Here is a 16,646-nt window from a genome sequence, read left to right on the forward strand (position 1 = left end):
AGAGGTTGCAGAGGAGATTCACCAGGATGTTGCCTGGGCTGGAGCATTTCAGCTATGAAGAGAGACTGGATAGGCTAGGGTTGTTTTCCTTAGAGCAAAGAGGGCTGAGGGGGGGACCTGACAGAGGTGTACAAAATTATGAGGGGCATAGATAGAGTAGGTAGAAGAAACTTTTCCCTTGAGTGGATGTGTCAATAACCAGGTGGCATAGATTTAAGGTTAGGGGCAGAAGGTTTAGAGGGGATTTGAGGAAAAATGGTTTCACCCACAGGGTGGTTGGAATCTGGAACACACTGCCTGAGGGGGTGGTAGAGGCAGGAACCATTGCAACATTTAAGAAATATTTAGATGAGCACTTGAAGTGTCAGACCAAACAGGGCTATGTGCCAAGCGCTGTAAAATGGGATTAGAATAGATAAGTGCTTGATGGCCGACATGGACACGATGGGCTGAAGGACCTGTTTCTGTGCTCTATTACTCTATGATTCTGACTCTATAACCTATGAGAGTGAGAAAGGACATAGATTTGCCGAATTACCAGGTTAATTAGGATGCAAAAAGACTGATTGACAAAGTTGTTCAAATAATTCAGGATGGCAAAAAGAATCTACATTGCTACTAGCCTGGTGCAGAGTTAAGTGAAGAGCATTGATTTATTAAAGTTGTTAAGATGGTGGTTTTTAGCAGAGAGAAAGTTAGAGGTGTTAAATTCAGCTTTGCTTTATTTAATTAAAAGATTGAGTAATCAAAATGGGGAGAAGGGTAGGGCAGAATTTAATGTAGGTGATGAAGGTCTTGCCCATTGCATTACGTGTCAATCTGGACAATGGCAAGCCTTCCAGGATTAAGGACCCTGGGGCAGAAGTCCCACCCACAGAGTTGCCAGCCAATCAGAGACTGGCAGCTCCTCATTGCTTGGCAGTACTACTAGGGAAGCGGTGGCTGCTGATGGAAATGCACCAGTCACTCTCCCGCCTGTTTAAGTGTCACCCCACCACCAAACTCGCCATGGGGGAGAGCATTAAATTACGCCCATAGAGACAACAGATGCATCTAGTGAAGTGTGGGAGCCACAGATAGGTGATTCAAAGGATCTAAGGCAAGTAGCAAAAGTATGATGAGGAATATAAACTTGAGTACCACCCTTAGTTTGAAAATTGGAGCAGGAAGTGCAAGAGGGAAAAGAATCATCAGAGTTGTAACTTGGATTTCAGTAGAATTAATCAATTAGGTTGGGTTGACTTGAGATGGAAATCGATAGAATTTAGGATTCAGTGGAATCCCATGCACCTTAGTAAAATGATGGACAAAGCAAGTGGAGTAAGTCATGGATTCAGTTGGGATCTATTCTAGGGTGTTTAATGATTAGCATGGACCAAATAGCATATTTGCAGGTTCACTGTAGTATTAAATCTTGCAATCTTATTGACTTCCAGACACACAACTCCCATTATTTAGATTGATTGTTTCATCAAATCAGATTTACCAGTTTCACTTCCTTTAACAATTAAGGTTATTAAGTGTCTTTTCCAGTATTAGGGCTTATGAATAATTGGTCAAAGCACTATAAATCTGTGATGCAGATTCTCATTATTATTGAGTTTCTGCCCTGAGAGCAAAAGCAGTGAATACTTGTTTGTTTTGCTCTCTTTTTTTACATTTTTCCTTGGAAGCTTTTTTGTAATGTTCTTAGAGATTGCAAATTTTATGGCTTTATGCATTTACCTTTTTATTCCTTATTTTTCTGATTTCACTTAATTCACTGGTTAAGTCATTATAGTTATGTTCCATTTGAATGAGCAGGGAAGGAAACTTTTTGTTTTCCTGTTTGGAGAGTCAAGGAAATAAGAGACTAATTGCTGGAATAGTGATTTAACGGAGGCATTGATATCAAATGATCACAACAAAGACAAATTCTAGTTCAAATAAAAGCAAAATACTGTGGATACTGGAAATCTGTAACAAAAACAGAAATGCTGGAAAAACTCAAGTCTAAAACATCTGTGGAGAGAAAAACAGAGTTAACGTTTCAAGGCTGTATGACTCTTCAGAGCTAAAACAAATTCTAATTCGACTATCTGATCAAAACTTTTCTGCAAGGAGATGAACTCTCCATCAGGGACCTAAGAGAATGTTAAGGAATATACTATAGAAATAATTGCATAGGCAAAAAGAAATGTCCAAGTTTATCGTAATTCTTCATCAGTTTGAGTTTTGATGTTCAGTGATGCTTGTGTTTTTGTCTAAATGAATGTGTAAGGTTAGTTTGACTTCTGTGCTTAGTTAACTGGAGACACAATTCAACTTTCAATAACTTATTGAGTTGTCTCCAATTTTTCTAAATTTATCTTTTATTAAGAACTCACGCTGAGGCAAAATCTTAAACTTTTAGAAGAGGACTTTGCCAAATTGGCATCTGTAGGCGTAATTTTTTGGAGAATGGCAGTATTGTGGTCCAATAAATTATAAAGTAAACCATTATATGGCTAGTTATTCTTCAAGGAAATATTTCTGTGCACTCATTTTTGTTTTTAACTGCTGCTAGGCTCTACCAGAATTCCTCCCCATTCCTGGTCTTGTACTGCCTGGGGGTGCCTTTGCTGATTGCCTTATGGTCGTACAGTTTCTTCACAACTTTGGTAAGGTTCTAGGCTTTGATTTAACTATTGATGTCCCAACTTTGAATGTACTTCAAGAAGGACTGCTTAATATGGGTGACAGCATGGGAGAAATCCAGGATTTGTTGGTGAGACTATTGGCTGCTGCTGTCCATGACCCAGGACTACCATCAGGCCATAAGGTATGACATCCACTTTTTATTAACGAGGTCATTAAAGTAAAGCAAAGTAACCCAGATTATTGTTCATAAGTAGTTGATTTTGTTTAATAATGACATTCTTCAAAAGTTTCTTTATATTATGTATTATGTTTTACTATCAATGGACTAGCTTATTGATTAAGACAAGGGTTAATTAATCTGTCATTATCAATTCAGCTCAGATCATCATCTAATGAACCAGTTCACATAAAAAGGCGGTCACTAGATAATTTTAACAACAAAGCCTAAAAGGATTTTGCATTTTTAAATGTTCAAATTAATGATTAATTAACTCTCAGACACTGAGCAGACAGATCAAAATTTACTTTGAACAGTTGCTGTCATTGTTTATTAAGAATGCACGTCTGTATGTATGAGAAATTCTGAGCTCAAATAGAAGCTGCAGAACGTGGCTCTGCCTCAATATCTCTACCGTTGTAGATAGTTTAGCTAAATCTGTTTGAGAATTAAAATAGATATTGCTGTAATGTGAAATGATGTCTGGGTTTATTTTTTCTTTAGCCTGAAGCAATTCTTTTAAAATAATGTTGGAATAATAGTAATGCATTGTGACACATTAATGATACAATAATGTAAGTGCGCCATCCTTCTTTGAAGTCTCCATTTAAAACCATTGTTAAGTATTGTCAAATTGCATCCTGATAAATCGACTAGGAATTTTGTTAATTCCAATCTTCTATTTTTAGAAGGTCCTTTCATCTTTTTGTCGATACAAAATGCAGTTTGAGTGCTATACATCTCTATGCACTGCCCTTCACTGTTTCTTTTAACACTGTGTTACTCTCATAAGCCCATTGGATGCCAGTTGGAAATATGACGACTTTTTTTAATCCATTCACAAAACTTATTGAAGGCAATACAGATATTCAATTCAACATGAGAATTTTAATTAGGTAGTTTCTAATATTGCTAATTTGACTATAGAGATGTATACCAGTATCACAGCTAATCGTTTCCAGTCAAACATAAGTGTCTAAAAAGAAGCCTTTCTAATTTCCAAAAAGGAAAATTTCCTTTTCAAATTATTCTTAATGTCATTGTGAATCCTTCTGAAAGAAGGACTAGCACATTAACCTTGAATTTTGCCTTTGCATGGTGAAAAAAAAGAGGATAATGCAGGCAATGTTACTAATCTCAAAAAATGCCTTTGAAAGAATGTGTCTGTCACATTTTTGGGAATGAACACTATATTTTCTTGAATTGAGCCTCAGTTGTCATTTATGTCAGCAGATGTTGCTGGAGTGCACCCTTTTCTGCTCACAGCCTAGACAAATGATGATGAGAGACCCAAGGGTTACAACAGAGAACCCCTAGGATGTAATCCAATTTTTGGAATGTATTATGTGCCATTATGTGATTCTGCTCTTTTCAGAAGATTGCCTGGATAGGCTTTCTTGCTAGATCAAGACTAGACTTTGGATCAAAAGATTGCTTTACTTATTTAATCCAGAATTGAACAACATAACAAAGTGTAATGTGTATTTCTTCAGCTTTCTTGATACATAAAATAATGAAGACACCACTTTCTACCACCCAGATGTAGGCATTTGACTTAGATACTGGGGTAAACTCCTGTAATCAGAAGGACCCCTGTATTTTATGAATAGAGATGTTACAAGTAATTCGTAAATTTTTTTAAAAATGTTTTGTTCTACAGGCACGGACTTTTCTTGGAGACCATGTGACCAATGTAAGGATCAACAGGGACACTGTTTCAGAGATTTTGCAGATCTACCTGGAGGCCCACAATGGACAAACTGAACTTACTGAAAGTTTAAACACAAAACCTTTCCAGGCACACACTCCAGCTCAAAAAGCTTCTGTACTCGCATTCTTGGTTAATGAACTTGCATGCAGCAAGGTTGTGGTAAAGTAAGTGCTTTTCCTTGAAATTTCGTACAAAATGTGCTTTGTAGAATGTAAGCTCTGCTAATTTACAATGCATTTCTTCTAGTGAAATCGATAAAAACATTGACCACATGTCCAATCTGAGAAGAGACAAATGGATTGTTGAAGGCAAACTTCGGAAGTAAGTTATATAATGTCCTTTCTTGGACTTCACAAATGAAACTAATTTATCGCTATTTACATTTTAATTTGAAACATTTCTGGATCTTAAACATTTTTTTTAGTGTGAAGTTGGCAAGTGTTATTCAGCATTATTACTGTCCTTTCCCCTGTTTCAGCCCGTTGGCTGGGCTGAATAATGAGGCTTATGTACATTGTATTAATTGGATGAAATTTATCAGAAGGGATACTATGAAATTCTTAGATTTTTTTCCTCCTAAAATCTTTAGTTGAACACCCTTCTTGTGAACTGCTAGAGATCATGATACAGTGCTCTAGTTTAAAAGGCTGCTGACATACTTTAATTATTCCTAGGCTTAAAATTATTCATGCTAAACGAACTGGTAAGAAAGAGACTATTGGCAGTGCTGATGGCAATGGAGAGCACCGTTTTTTAGGAACTCCCACTCCTGGCCGAAAGAGAAAAAGAAAATGTGGGGATAGTGATGATGACGATGACGATGATGATGACAGCGATGATCAGGGGGATGATGAGGATGATGAGGAAGATAAAGATGAAGAGAAGAAAGCAAAAAAAATGGAAATTGCTGAAGATGAGGTAATTTGAGCAGTGCCTGTTTTGAAAAGTTGTTGAGATTATGAGCTTAAACTGTTTTTAAACACTTGAATTCTGAGTTCAGGTCTTGGTGGTTGCTGATGGGGTCAATGGGGGATATCAGTTTGAATCTTGTGTTTCCTTGGTGATATGGAATCGCAGATCCAAGTTATACTGCTGGCTTTGCACTGTTTTTTGGTCAGCTAAAAATGAACTCTGCAAATGTATGCAGGCTTGATTATGTGTAGGTAATGAAAAGGAGTATGCATATTTTTAGTACCACTCCCTTGTTTGATTTTGGTACAATCCTAATTGGACAGCTAATATCCAGGATAACATGGCAATGAGATAATGTGAGTAAAATTACATCACATTATAGCTAGTATATGCACTCAGTTCATTTATGCATTTGCACACTCATGAACATGATTTGTTGACCAAGCTTTTAGTCATCCCTCCTAATCTCTATCTTCCTGGTTTGACATCCATTTTCCTTACTCCTATTTGTAAAGCATTTTGGACCTTTTCTAAAATATCTCTGTGTAAATTCCAGCTGGTGTGATTGGGAGTTGCATTATGTAAGAGGAGGCACATGCATGGCACATGGTGCATCACAGACTCATTCCATTAAGTTTTCTCTTGGGCTACTTCGTATATATTGGAAACGATACTGCTTAAATTGTAGAGCACATAAAATGGTTCTTCCTGGCCCATAAAATGTTCAATATTATGCAGATCAACTCTATGCTTTAGCAACATTATAAATATCAAATGCCAGCCTACCATTGAATCAAAATCAAATTTCAACCGATGAAAGTCACAGGAAATAGTATTTAAGTCAATGGTGCTCATTGTCAGTCATTTTGACTGTGCTAACTTGGCTTGGCAAGGTAATTCGATGTGGAACACCCCTTATATTTGTTTGTACAGTGAGAGAGGGAAGAGCATTACATGGACCTGGAAACCCTTTTCCTAAAAAAAATTTTCAGTCCTTTTCTGTGTTTTTATTTTAACATGTTGCGTACAGTATATATTTCTTTGAAGATGAAATATGCATTACCAAGATTTCTGTCAACAACTGTGAAGTGTGGACAGGAGCCTATAATAAATAATGGCATGTGATCCTGTAACTGATCGAATGAACTAATAAATGCATTTTGAAAAACGGAAATGGTGGTCTGCCTTGTAGAATTGTCAGAGCTGAATTTGATCCCAGTTGATCTTGGGTGAACTTCACTGCATCTAATTTTGGACAGCTTAACGATGTTGCAAGTACTTGTTCATAATTACTTCTGCGTGGGTTTTCTCTTTAGGATGATGGAGAACAGTCGACTAGTGTGGAGGAATTGGAGAAACAGATTGAAAAGTTAAGCAAGGTAGAGGTTCTTTTGCTTCCACACTCTAATTTGTATCAACCAGCACTGAGTATTTTTAGTTAATTATTTTGCTTTGCCTTTGTCCTGTCATTCCTCAGTCAGGATTAAATTATTTGAGCTGCATGTTTCCATATTGTATCAATCAAACACATTTGCCTCTACTTCAAGGAGTTGGTTCAGGTTAGGAACACAACATCTAGTACTCTGCTTACATAGAATTGCTGCATATTATTTCACAATCTATTTATTATGAGTTGAATGAAAGTGAATTAATGTATTTTTCACATTGTATTTGTCAACTGAGTAGCAACAGCTCTACTGTCGCAAGATTCGTTTGCACGGTACCTGTATTTTTGGTGCTTCAGATACCATTTAAGGTCCAAAATGGAGTCCACTCCACGCATGTGCACTTGTGCAAGCTGTATCATCTGCTATTTTGGCGAGGCTGTTAGTATACATGCTGGGAGTGTGTCTTGTAAGTGTACTGTACTCCGTCTAATGTCCTCTCTTTCCCACGAGCAGTTGAGCCTGTGTTCAGTGGCAGAGCCCAGGGGAGGGGCGTGTAGATGGTGCTAAACGCTGGGGCTTGGGGCGTCCGGGCTCAAATCCTCCTTTTCTATATAAAAAGTTGATGCCCTGCATCATTGTTCTGATTTGAACTCTTATTTCCTACCACCTCCCGCTTATTTCCTCCATCAATGTTAAGCGGATGCAAGGACCGAAGTGTTGCAGAGAGGGCGGGGGAGCTGTGTTTGATTGACATGACGTTTCAGCTTTCTATTTCAGCTTTCAGTGGCGCTGTCCATCAATTGAACTTTTGCACAGGATTGGTTGAGCTGACATGCGCATGTATGGACATGCGCGTGGCGGGCAGAGGTGTTAGAGTGCTGGGTACAACTCGAGGCACTAGGAAGGCAAATGAGTCTACAAATCTGGCTCATTATTTTGGACTTTAAATTAACTGCTTTGTGTATGCCAAGAATTCAAGCAGATTCTGGTATTTAAAATGGGATCATATTTGATTCATGATTTGGCCTTTCAAATCCCTCACCTATTTAGACCTATAAAATGTAACTTGCTGTTACATGCATATAGCACCCAACATATTCCAAGTAATTTGAATTATATTTTGAGTTGATGGGAGTTTTTTATGTTAATTGGACAACACTGTACAGTGTATTTTAAGTGATCCTGAACATATAACTCTTGTAGGTAACCTTTGATTTTAATTGTATGGACTTCAGTTCAAAACCGACAAATTTGAAAGCCCTCACTGGAACAGTTCCCAAAACTAAAGAAAAACAGCTCTATTTTTTAAAGGAGGCGAGTAACTGATCCTCAGGTGATTGTTGCTCTTATATACATGCAAATGGTTTGTGCTAGTGGAGCATTTTATAGAACCCAGACAGTGGAACAGGGCTGTTGTTTAAAGAATAACAGTGCACTGCATTCCCTTTTAAAGCTGTGAGACGGTTCATCAGAAAATTCATAACATATATAATTTATCCAATGTAGTATCAATTAGGCACTTTGCAATGGAACCTCAGCTCAGGGTTGAGTAAGACACTGAGATTGCAATTTGGTTCAACTTGATACAGTGAATAGGGAGCGAGATGGAATGGTGCTGTTTTAACTATAATGGTGGGTATGACAACTCATTTAAGACTGGGTCTCTGATGAGGAGGCTGGCAATACAGAGGAAATTGAGATATAGTGAGATTTGGTGTAGAGGGTAGAACTGGGTGAGCTCAATCAACATACATGTGGAAGCTGGCATGTACAAGGTTGGAGAAGCTCTGATTATGATCAAATAGGTAAAACTGGGACCAAGGGAGGGAAATCTCACTGAGCTAGATGGCAGCAAAAACAAATTAGAGAAAGGACGTATTGGGACCACATCAAAAGCTGCAAGAAAATCAAGGCCTCATGCACCTCAGTCACAGTCACAGTGGATGTCTTTGCAACTTTGTTAAGAGTATTGTTTCAGTGCTGTGGCAGTGGCAGAATCCTGATTGGAGAGATTCAAAAATGGACTTGCAGGAAGGATGGGCAATGGAGGCAACAACATGTTCAGAGGAAAAGGATGTTGGAAACAGAGTGGTAATTTGCAGGGACAGAGGGATTGAGAGTTCCTTTCTTTAGGGGAGGAGTTTCGAATGTGGAAGAGACAGCACCCGAGGATAACGTACTTTTTAAACCATTTCAGCTAGCATGGGGAAAGGAAGTTGGGTGGTCAGCAGTTTAGTGGGCAAATATCAGGAAGTTATTCTAAATCTATATAAAATACCAGTTCACCCACCGTGAGTATTGTGTTCAATTCTGGGCACCACACTTCAGGAAGGATGTGAAGACTTTGGAGAGGCTATAATAGAGATTTACTAGAATGGTACAGAGATGAGGGATTACAGCTGTAGAAGTTGGGGTGTTCTCCTTAGAGCATAAAAGGTTAAGAGGATACTTGATAGATGTATTTAAAATCATGAAGAGTTTGGATAGAGAAAATAGAAACTTTCCAATATTGAAAGGTCAAGAACCAAAAGTCTCAAATTTAAGGTGATTGACAAAAGAACAGAGATGACATGAGGAAAAACTTCCCGTTTGCAATGAATGGTTGGAATGCACTGTCAGACGAGGTGGTGGAAATGGGATCGACAGAAGTTTTGACAAGCATTTGGAAGGAGGAAAAAAATCACAAGGATATGGGGTAAGAGTGGGACTAACTAGATTGCTCTTTGAAAGAGCCTGCCCAGACTTGATAGGTCAAATGGCCTCCTCCTGTGCCCTGTTATTCTATTCACTTTTTAGATTTCATGGTGCATAGCTCTGTGTCGAAGGATGGTTCTTGATTCCATATTACAAAGATTAAATCTTGACAGATGGAATGTTGTTCACTGCCCTCTGAGTTAGAGGATATGAAATGAAATGTTCAGCTGTTCAAATGATTTCTGGAAAGACTTTTGAACAGAGCATGAAAATAATATGATGCATTGGTTTGATAAGCTGATTGTTCAATAATAGCATTTAATATTTATGTATAGTTTAACATAGCATATTCACTTGTATTAAAATTGGTATAGTGTGCAAAGAAATTGAAATTCTGGAACAAACAGAATTGTTGAACATATTTAAATTCAATAATGAAAAATTGTTGCATAATGTGACCAGTGGTCCCGGAAACAGGAGAAGCACCAGCGCCCATGATTTCTCTTCCTGGCTTTATTCAGCAAGAAGAACACCGCCTAACCTCACTATCTAAGGGGGTCATCAATCTCTTTCAGCATAGTTATTGATTGATTTATGCTGGCTATTGGTGAGTTAATGAAAATGTTTGGTGGCTTTTGCTGCTCCATAAGTTGCTGGAAGACTGCAAGGAGTGCTGTGGTACGTGCTGAAAGCCTTGATTCTCACTTCAAGGATTCTGCTCAGATCACTTATTCCCACTCATGGCTGTTGTAGTTTCTGTCCCCCTTGCCCTGCAACATAATGAGGAGAATTAGCACAGGTGATATCGAGGACAAGCTGCTCAAAGAGGCAAGAAGGAGAGAAGGGCTATTAGCAGGAGGCCGTGTTCAAGGAGCATTTCTCCTACCTCAACCTAAGGCAGGAACAGTCTGTCTGATGCTTCCGATTCACTAAGTCAGTGCTCATTGAAATCTGTCACCTCTTGCAGGCAGACCTGCAGCTTCAGAAGAGCAAAGATGGCGTTGCTATTGGCTATAAAGGTGTCTGTGCTCACCAACTTCTTTGCAAGAGCTCCTTCTAGGCTGAAGCATGGGTTAATTCCAACATCTAGTTGGTCACATTGCAAAGGAGGCGGTGACTAATGCACTATGAGCGAAGAGAGGGGAATACTTTGCTGCCTTCCCTTTCCAGAGAGAAGCTGGAGTGGAGTGTGGGCTTCCCCATAGCGCAGGGTGATGTTGAATGTACACTTGTTGTTTTGCAGGTGCTGTATCTAAATTCAGAGATACCGCGCAATTGCAAAGGCTTCCACTCAATGTGCGGCTGGTGCGTGATCCAGGACAAAATAGCTCACTTAATCAGCACCCATCCACCACCTTAAGCATTCATTCCCTCCACCACTGGCGCAGCAGTATGCAGCATCTACGAGATGCAGTGCACCAACTCATCAAGGCTTCTTCAAAAGCATCTTCCAAACTTGTCCTTCTAGATGGTAGAGGTCACGAGGGCAGCAGATGCACGGCACCACTACCAGCTGCATGTTCCCTTTAAGCCACACACCATCCTCACTTGGAGCAGTATCGCTGCTCTTTTACTGTCACTGCATCAAAGTCCTGGAACTGCCTCCCTAACAGCACTTTTGGTATACCTGCACCACATGAACTGCTGCAGTTCAAGAAGGCAGCTCATCACAATCTTCCCAAAGATAATTGCTTTGGGCAACAAATTCTGGCCTTGCCAGCACTGCTCAAATCCCATGAACAAATAAAAAAAATCATGCACATGAATGTCTGGATCCTGCCAATAGTCATGATACCTTTACTTTCTGTCAGTGAACTATACCATCAGAATTTCAGCCACCATGAGAGGCCAGAGGGGGGGCTACTAGGCAACAAGGGCATTCGCTGACCACCTGACCTTTGATTCTCATGCTTAACCCACATTCATGTGGCTGGCACAAATGTAACGAGAACCATCCTGCCACATACATGAAATGTCATTGAATAGACCACTGGAGTGCTGAAACAAAGCTTCCCTACCTGGACCAGTCTTGGACCATGCTGGAAGAGCCCTGCAGTGCTCTCCAACATGCTTCATTTGCCATGACCTGTCGCATCCTGCCCAGCCCATGCAACCAGGTACACAATAAGCAGCTGAAGAGGCAATCAACATGTCCCCTTTCTAATATAAAAACAAAAAAACTGGATGCTGAAAATCCGAAACAAAAACAAAAACAGAATTACCTGGAAAAACTCAGCAGGTCTGGCAGCATCGGCGGAGAAGAAAAGAGTTGATGTTTCGAGTCCTCATGACCCTTCGACAGAACTTGAGTTCGAGTCCAAGAAAGAGTTGAAATATAAGCTGGTTTAAGGTGTGTGTGTGGGGGGCGGAGAGATAGAGAGAGAGAGGTGGAGTGGGGGTGTGGTTGTAGGGACAAACAAGCAGTGATAGAAGCAGATCATCAAAAGATGTCAACAACAATAATACAAAAGAACACATAGGTGTTAAAGTTAAAGTTGGTGATATTATCTAAACGAATGTGCTAATTAAGAATGGATGGTAGGGCACTCAAGTTATAGCTCTAGTGGGGGTGGGGAGAGCATAAAAGATGTAAAAATAAATAAATATTTTTTTTTCTTTTTCTCTTTTTATAATGGAAATAGGTGGGAAAAGGAAAATCTATATAATTTATTGGAAAAAAAAAGAAAAGGAAGGGGGAAACAGAAAGGGGGTGGGGATGGGGGAGGGAGCTCACGACCTAAAGTTGTTGAATTCAATATTCAGTCCGGATGGCTGTAAAGTGCCTAGTCGGAAGATGAGGTGTTGTTCCTCCAGTTTGCGTTGGGCTTCACTGGAACAATACAGCAAACCAAGGACAGACATGTGGGCAAGAGAGCAGGGTGGAGTGTTAAAATGGCAAGCGACAGGGAGGTTTGGGTCATTCTTGCCGACAGACTGCAGGTGTTCTGCAAAGCGGTCGCCCAGTTTACGCTTGGTCTCTCCAATGTAGAGGAGACCACATTGGGAGCAACGAATGCAGTAGACTAAGTTGGGGGAAATGCAAGTGAAATGCTGCTTCACTTGAAAGGAGTGTTTGGGTCCTTGGACGGTGAGGAGAGAGGAAGTGAAGGGGCAGGTATTGCATCTTTTGCGTGGGCATGGGGTGGTGCCATAGGAGGGGGTTGAGGAGTAGGGGGTGATGGAGGAGTGGACCAGGGTGTCCCGGAGGGAGCAATCCCTACGGAATGCCGATAGGGGGGGTGAAGGGAAGATGTGTTTGGTGGTGGCATCATGCTGGAGTTGGCGGAAATGGCGGAGGATGATCCTTTGAATGCGGAGGCTGTTAGGGTGATAAGTGAGGACAAGGGGGACCCTATCATGTTTCTGGGAGGGAGGAGAAGGCGTGAGGGCGGATGCGCGGGAGATGGGCCGGACACGGTTGAGGGCCCTGTCAACGACCGTGGGTGGAAAACCTCGGTTAAGGAAGAAGGAGGACATGTCAGAGGAACTGTTTTTGAAGGTAGCATCATCGGAACAGATGCGACGGAGGCGAAGGAACTGAGAGAATGGGATGGAGTCCTTACAGGAAGCGGGGTGTGAGGAGCTGTAGTCGAGATAGCTGTGGGAGTCGGTGGGTTTGTAATGGATATTGGTGGACAGTCTATCACCAGAGATTGAGACAGAGAGGTCAAGGAAGGGAAGGGAAGTGTCAGAGATGGACCATGTGAAAATGATGGAGGGGTGGAGATTGGAAGCAAAATTAATAAATTTTTCCAAGTCCCGACGAGAGCATGAAGCGGCACCGAAGTAATCATCGATGTACCGGAGAAAGAGTTGTGGAAGGGGGCCGGAGTAGGACTGCAACAAGGAATGTTCCACATACCCCATAAAGAGACAGGCATAGCTGGGGCCCATGCGGGTACCCATAGCCACACCTTTTATTTGGAGGAAGTGAGAGGAGTTGAAGGAGAAATTGTTCAGCGTGAGAACAAGTTCAGCCAGACGGAGGAGAGTAGTGGTGGAAAATGTGGTCTCCTCTACATTGGAGAGACCAAACGTAATCTGGGCGACCGCTTTGCAGAACACCTGCGGTCTGTCCACAAGAATGACCCAAACCTCCCTGTCGCTTGCCATTTTAGCACTCCACCCTGCTCCCTTGCCCACATGTCTGTCCTTGGCTTGCTGCATTGTTCCAGTGAAGCCCAACGCAAACTGGAGGAACAACACCTCATCTTCCGACTAGGCACTTTACAGCCATCCGGACTGAATATTGAATTCAACAACTTTAGGTCGTGAGCTCCCTCCCCCATTCCCACCCCCTTTCTGTTTCCCCTTTCCTTTTCTTTTTTTTCCAATAAATTATATAGATTTTTCTTTTCCCACCTATTTCCATTATAAAAGGAGAAAAAGAAAAAAAAATGATTTATTTATTTTATTTTTTTTTACATCTTTTATGCTCTCCCCACCCCCACTAGAGCTATACCTTGAGTGCCCTACCATCCATTCTTAATTAGCAGATTCGTTTAGATAATATCTTTAACTTTAACACCTATGTGTTCTTTTGTATTATTGTTGTTGACATCTTTTGATGATCTGCTTCTATCACTGCTTGCTTGTCCCTACAACCACACCCCCACTCCACCTCTCTCTCTCTCTCTCTCTCTCTCTCCACCCCCCACACACACACCTTAAACCAGCTTATATTTCAACTCTTTCTTGGACTCGAACTCAAGTTCTGTCGAAGGGTCATGAGGACTCGAAACGTCAACTCTTTTCTTCTCCGCCGATGCTGCCAGACCTGCTGAGTTTTTCCAGGTAATTCTGTTTTTGTTTTTGTTATGTCCCCTTTCTAGTTGGCTGTCTGTGATTGGCTCATCATTTTGCAGTACCAGAGAAAGCAACCAAATTCCCTATTCAGCAACAGTCCCACCTTACCATCCTGTGTTACTGCTTCCTCTTGACCACAATGCTAAAATAAAAACCACCACAAAACAAAGATTCCAAACAACTTGATTAAACAAATCATCCAATCTTCTGTACAAAAAGTCAGCTAATCACCTTTGTGTTTTCCCTTAGAGTCTGTCTTGCCTGTCCTAGTGCTCCAATGCAATGCTGCCTGAGTGTCTGCAGCATGGTTGGCAGAAGGTTGCTGACTTTCAATATTGGAGTACTGCAAATGTACTTGCAGGAAACTCGAGCCCTTGAGGGCCTTCACCACCTCACCATGAATGGCAGCAGTTTGGGTTGGCTGGTTGTCAGGCAACAGCAAGGACATAGGTGGATAGAAACAGCAGTGGTGCATGGTTGAATGCTCTCATCCTGACACAGGACAGCAGGTCCATGCTCCGTCGAGCCACAGGAGGAAAAATTGCAGACTGCTTTGAGCACTGGTATCAATAAATGCAGCTCACATGGCTGCAGGCTACACCTGTACGTCCAGTTCAGGTGGAGTCAATCCCATCGGTACAGCTCCTTCCTGGGTCAGAACTGATGCCAGTATCAAATGGAAAGGAACTCTGCTTTCCCACACCAGCCCTTCAGCTACGTCTTAATTCTCCTGATCTGACTGCTCCTTTGCCAATTAGCATGTGGCTCAGGCAATAATCCAGAGATTATTAACCTCAAGGTCTTGCTTTTTAACTAGAGCCTAACTTTTGACAGGATGATCTCCATGTTCCTACCTATGTTGATTGCTCCAGTGTGGACAGTTACAACTGGTTCTCCCTTTCCAAGTTCCTCCAACTGCTGTGAGATATCTTACTCTGGTTCTGGATATGCAACACAGCCTTTGGGATTCTAGTTCTTGGCTGTAGAGAATGCTATCGATTCCCCCTAGTTATAGTCTCCTATTATGACCACATTTCAATTCTGCTCTCTCCCCACCCAACCCTTGACAGCCTCCCACAGTGCCATGGTCTACATTGTAGCTGCCCCTTCTGCAGCCTTTCTCCTTGTCCTCACAGGTAGTGAGTACATTGTACCTGTTAGACAGGACAAGTGCCTGCAAGACCTCCTTTGCAACCTCTGCTAAATCCACACTACCCATCTCTCTTTCAGTCACATCCTCCCCTTCCTGGACTGTGCTTTCCTCTGGGGTATTACTGTATTCTGAATAAACGGTCTAGAATTTCCTCCTCCTCCTCCCTTATGTGTCGCAGCATCTGGAACTCGCACTCTAATTCAATGACTCTGAGCCAGAGATTTGAAATGGAGACATCTCCTGCAGCCATGTTTGCTTGGGATAGTCTGACTATCCACAAGCTCCCATATCCTGCAGTCCAGACAACAGCTTGCTTTAGCTTATCTTTACCTAACCGTGTTTTATTTATTTAATCAAGTAAAACTGCTATTTAACGATTATTTGTAATTATATCAAATAGTTTAACTAGTTAAGCTATAAAATTAATACAGTACTTAACACTTTCCCAATCCTAGTTTGAACTATTGCCCTAGCTCAGAGAGAGAAAAAAGAAACCTTAAAACTCATCAACCTATCACCTACCTGCTTACCTAATTAATGCCTTTGGACTTCAGCTCTCAGGTCTCCCACTTCTCTTTTCGAATCACTCCTTATTTTGTAAAAGACTAGAACAACACTTTCCTCACTGCTCTAAATTCCCTCACTCACCAAATTCCATGAGTTAGGTGATTACGCTTTTGAAGCGGTACTCTGTTGACCTGGACTTCGTGCTACTAACTTTTTAAGCAGAAACCGCTTGTATTTGTATTAGCCCTTGCTGTTCAGGTAAGCAGTTCTAACTCACCACTTAATTAACTGACTCTGCAGCTGCCACTAACAGGTTGTTTACCGATGACTAAGATTGAAAAAAACTTCCAAGTTAAGGTTATAGTTAAATTAAATGCAAAACTTGACCAGATTTTAGTTAGAGATTAACCCTTAAAATTCTTTCACTAACCAAATTCCCCGAGTTAAGTAAGTACTCTGTTGAAGCGGTTCTGTTAAGCTGGACTTTGTTCTGCTTTGTGAAATATTTCAATAGTTAATTTCTTAATAGTTAGTAACGGCAATTTAACCTTTGTTTTTACAATTGTAAATGTTAGTGTTCATTTTATGAGCACTTCACTTTTTGAATATCAAGGGAAATAGACAATGTAGTGTTCGAAC

At 40.9% G+C, this 16,646-nt stretch overlaps 1 protein-coding gene across 9 annotated transcripts in view; it reads left to right on the plus strand.

The window, feature by feature from the left end:
• The window catches only part of baz2ba (bromodomain adjacent to zinc finger domain, 2Ba), a 313,230-nt gene that overhangs the window by 248,466 nt on the left and 48,118 nt on the right, over window positions 1-16,646 (plus strand). For all 9 annotated transcript variants that reach the window (XM_041200669.1, XM_041200670.1, XM_041200661.1 and 6 more), the window contains 5 exons: window positions 2,546-2,800; window positions 4,497-4,711; window positions 4,794-4,868; window positions 5,222-5,465; window positions 6,776-6,838. In XM_041200669.1, the coding sequence (XP_041056603.1) occupies window positions 2,546-2,800; window positions 4,497-4,711; window positions 4,794-4,868; window positions 5,222-5,465; window positions 6,776-6,838 (852 nt within the window). The remainder of the gene's footprint in view (window positions 1-2,545; window positions 2,801-4,496; window positions 4,712-4,793; window positions 4,869-5,221; window positions 5,466-6,775; window positions 6,839-16,646) is intronic.

The sequence above is a fragment of the Carcharodon carcharias genome, chromosome 12 (assembly GCF_017639515.1).
Source record: "Carcharodon carcharias isolate sCarCar2 chromosome 12, sCarCar2.pri, whole genome shotgun sequence".
Lineage (NCBI taxonomy): Eukaryota > Metazoa > Chordata > Chondrichthyes > Lamniformes > Lamnidae > Carcharodon > Carcharodon carcharias.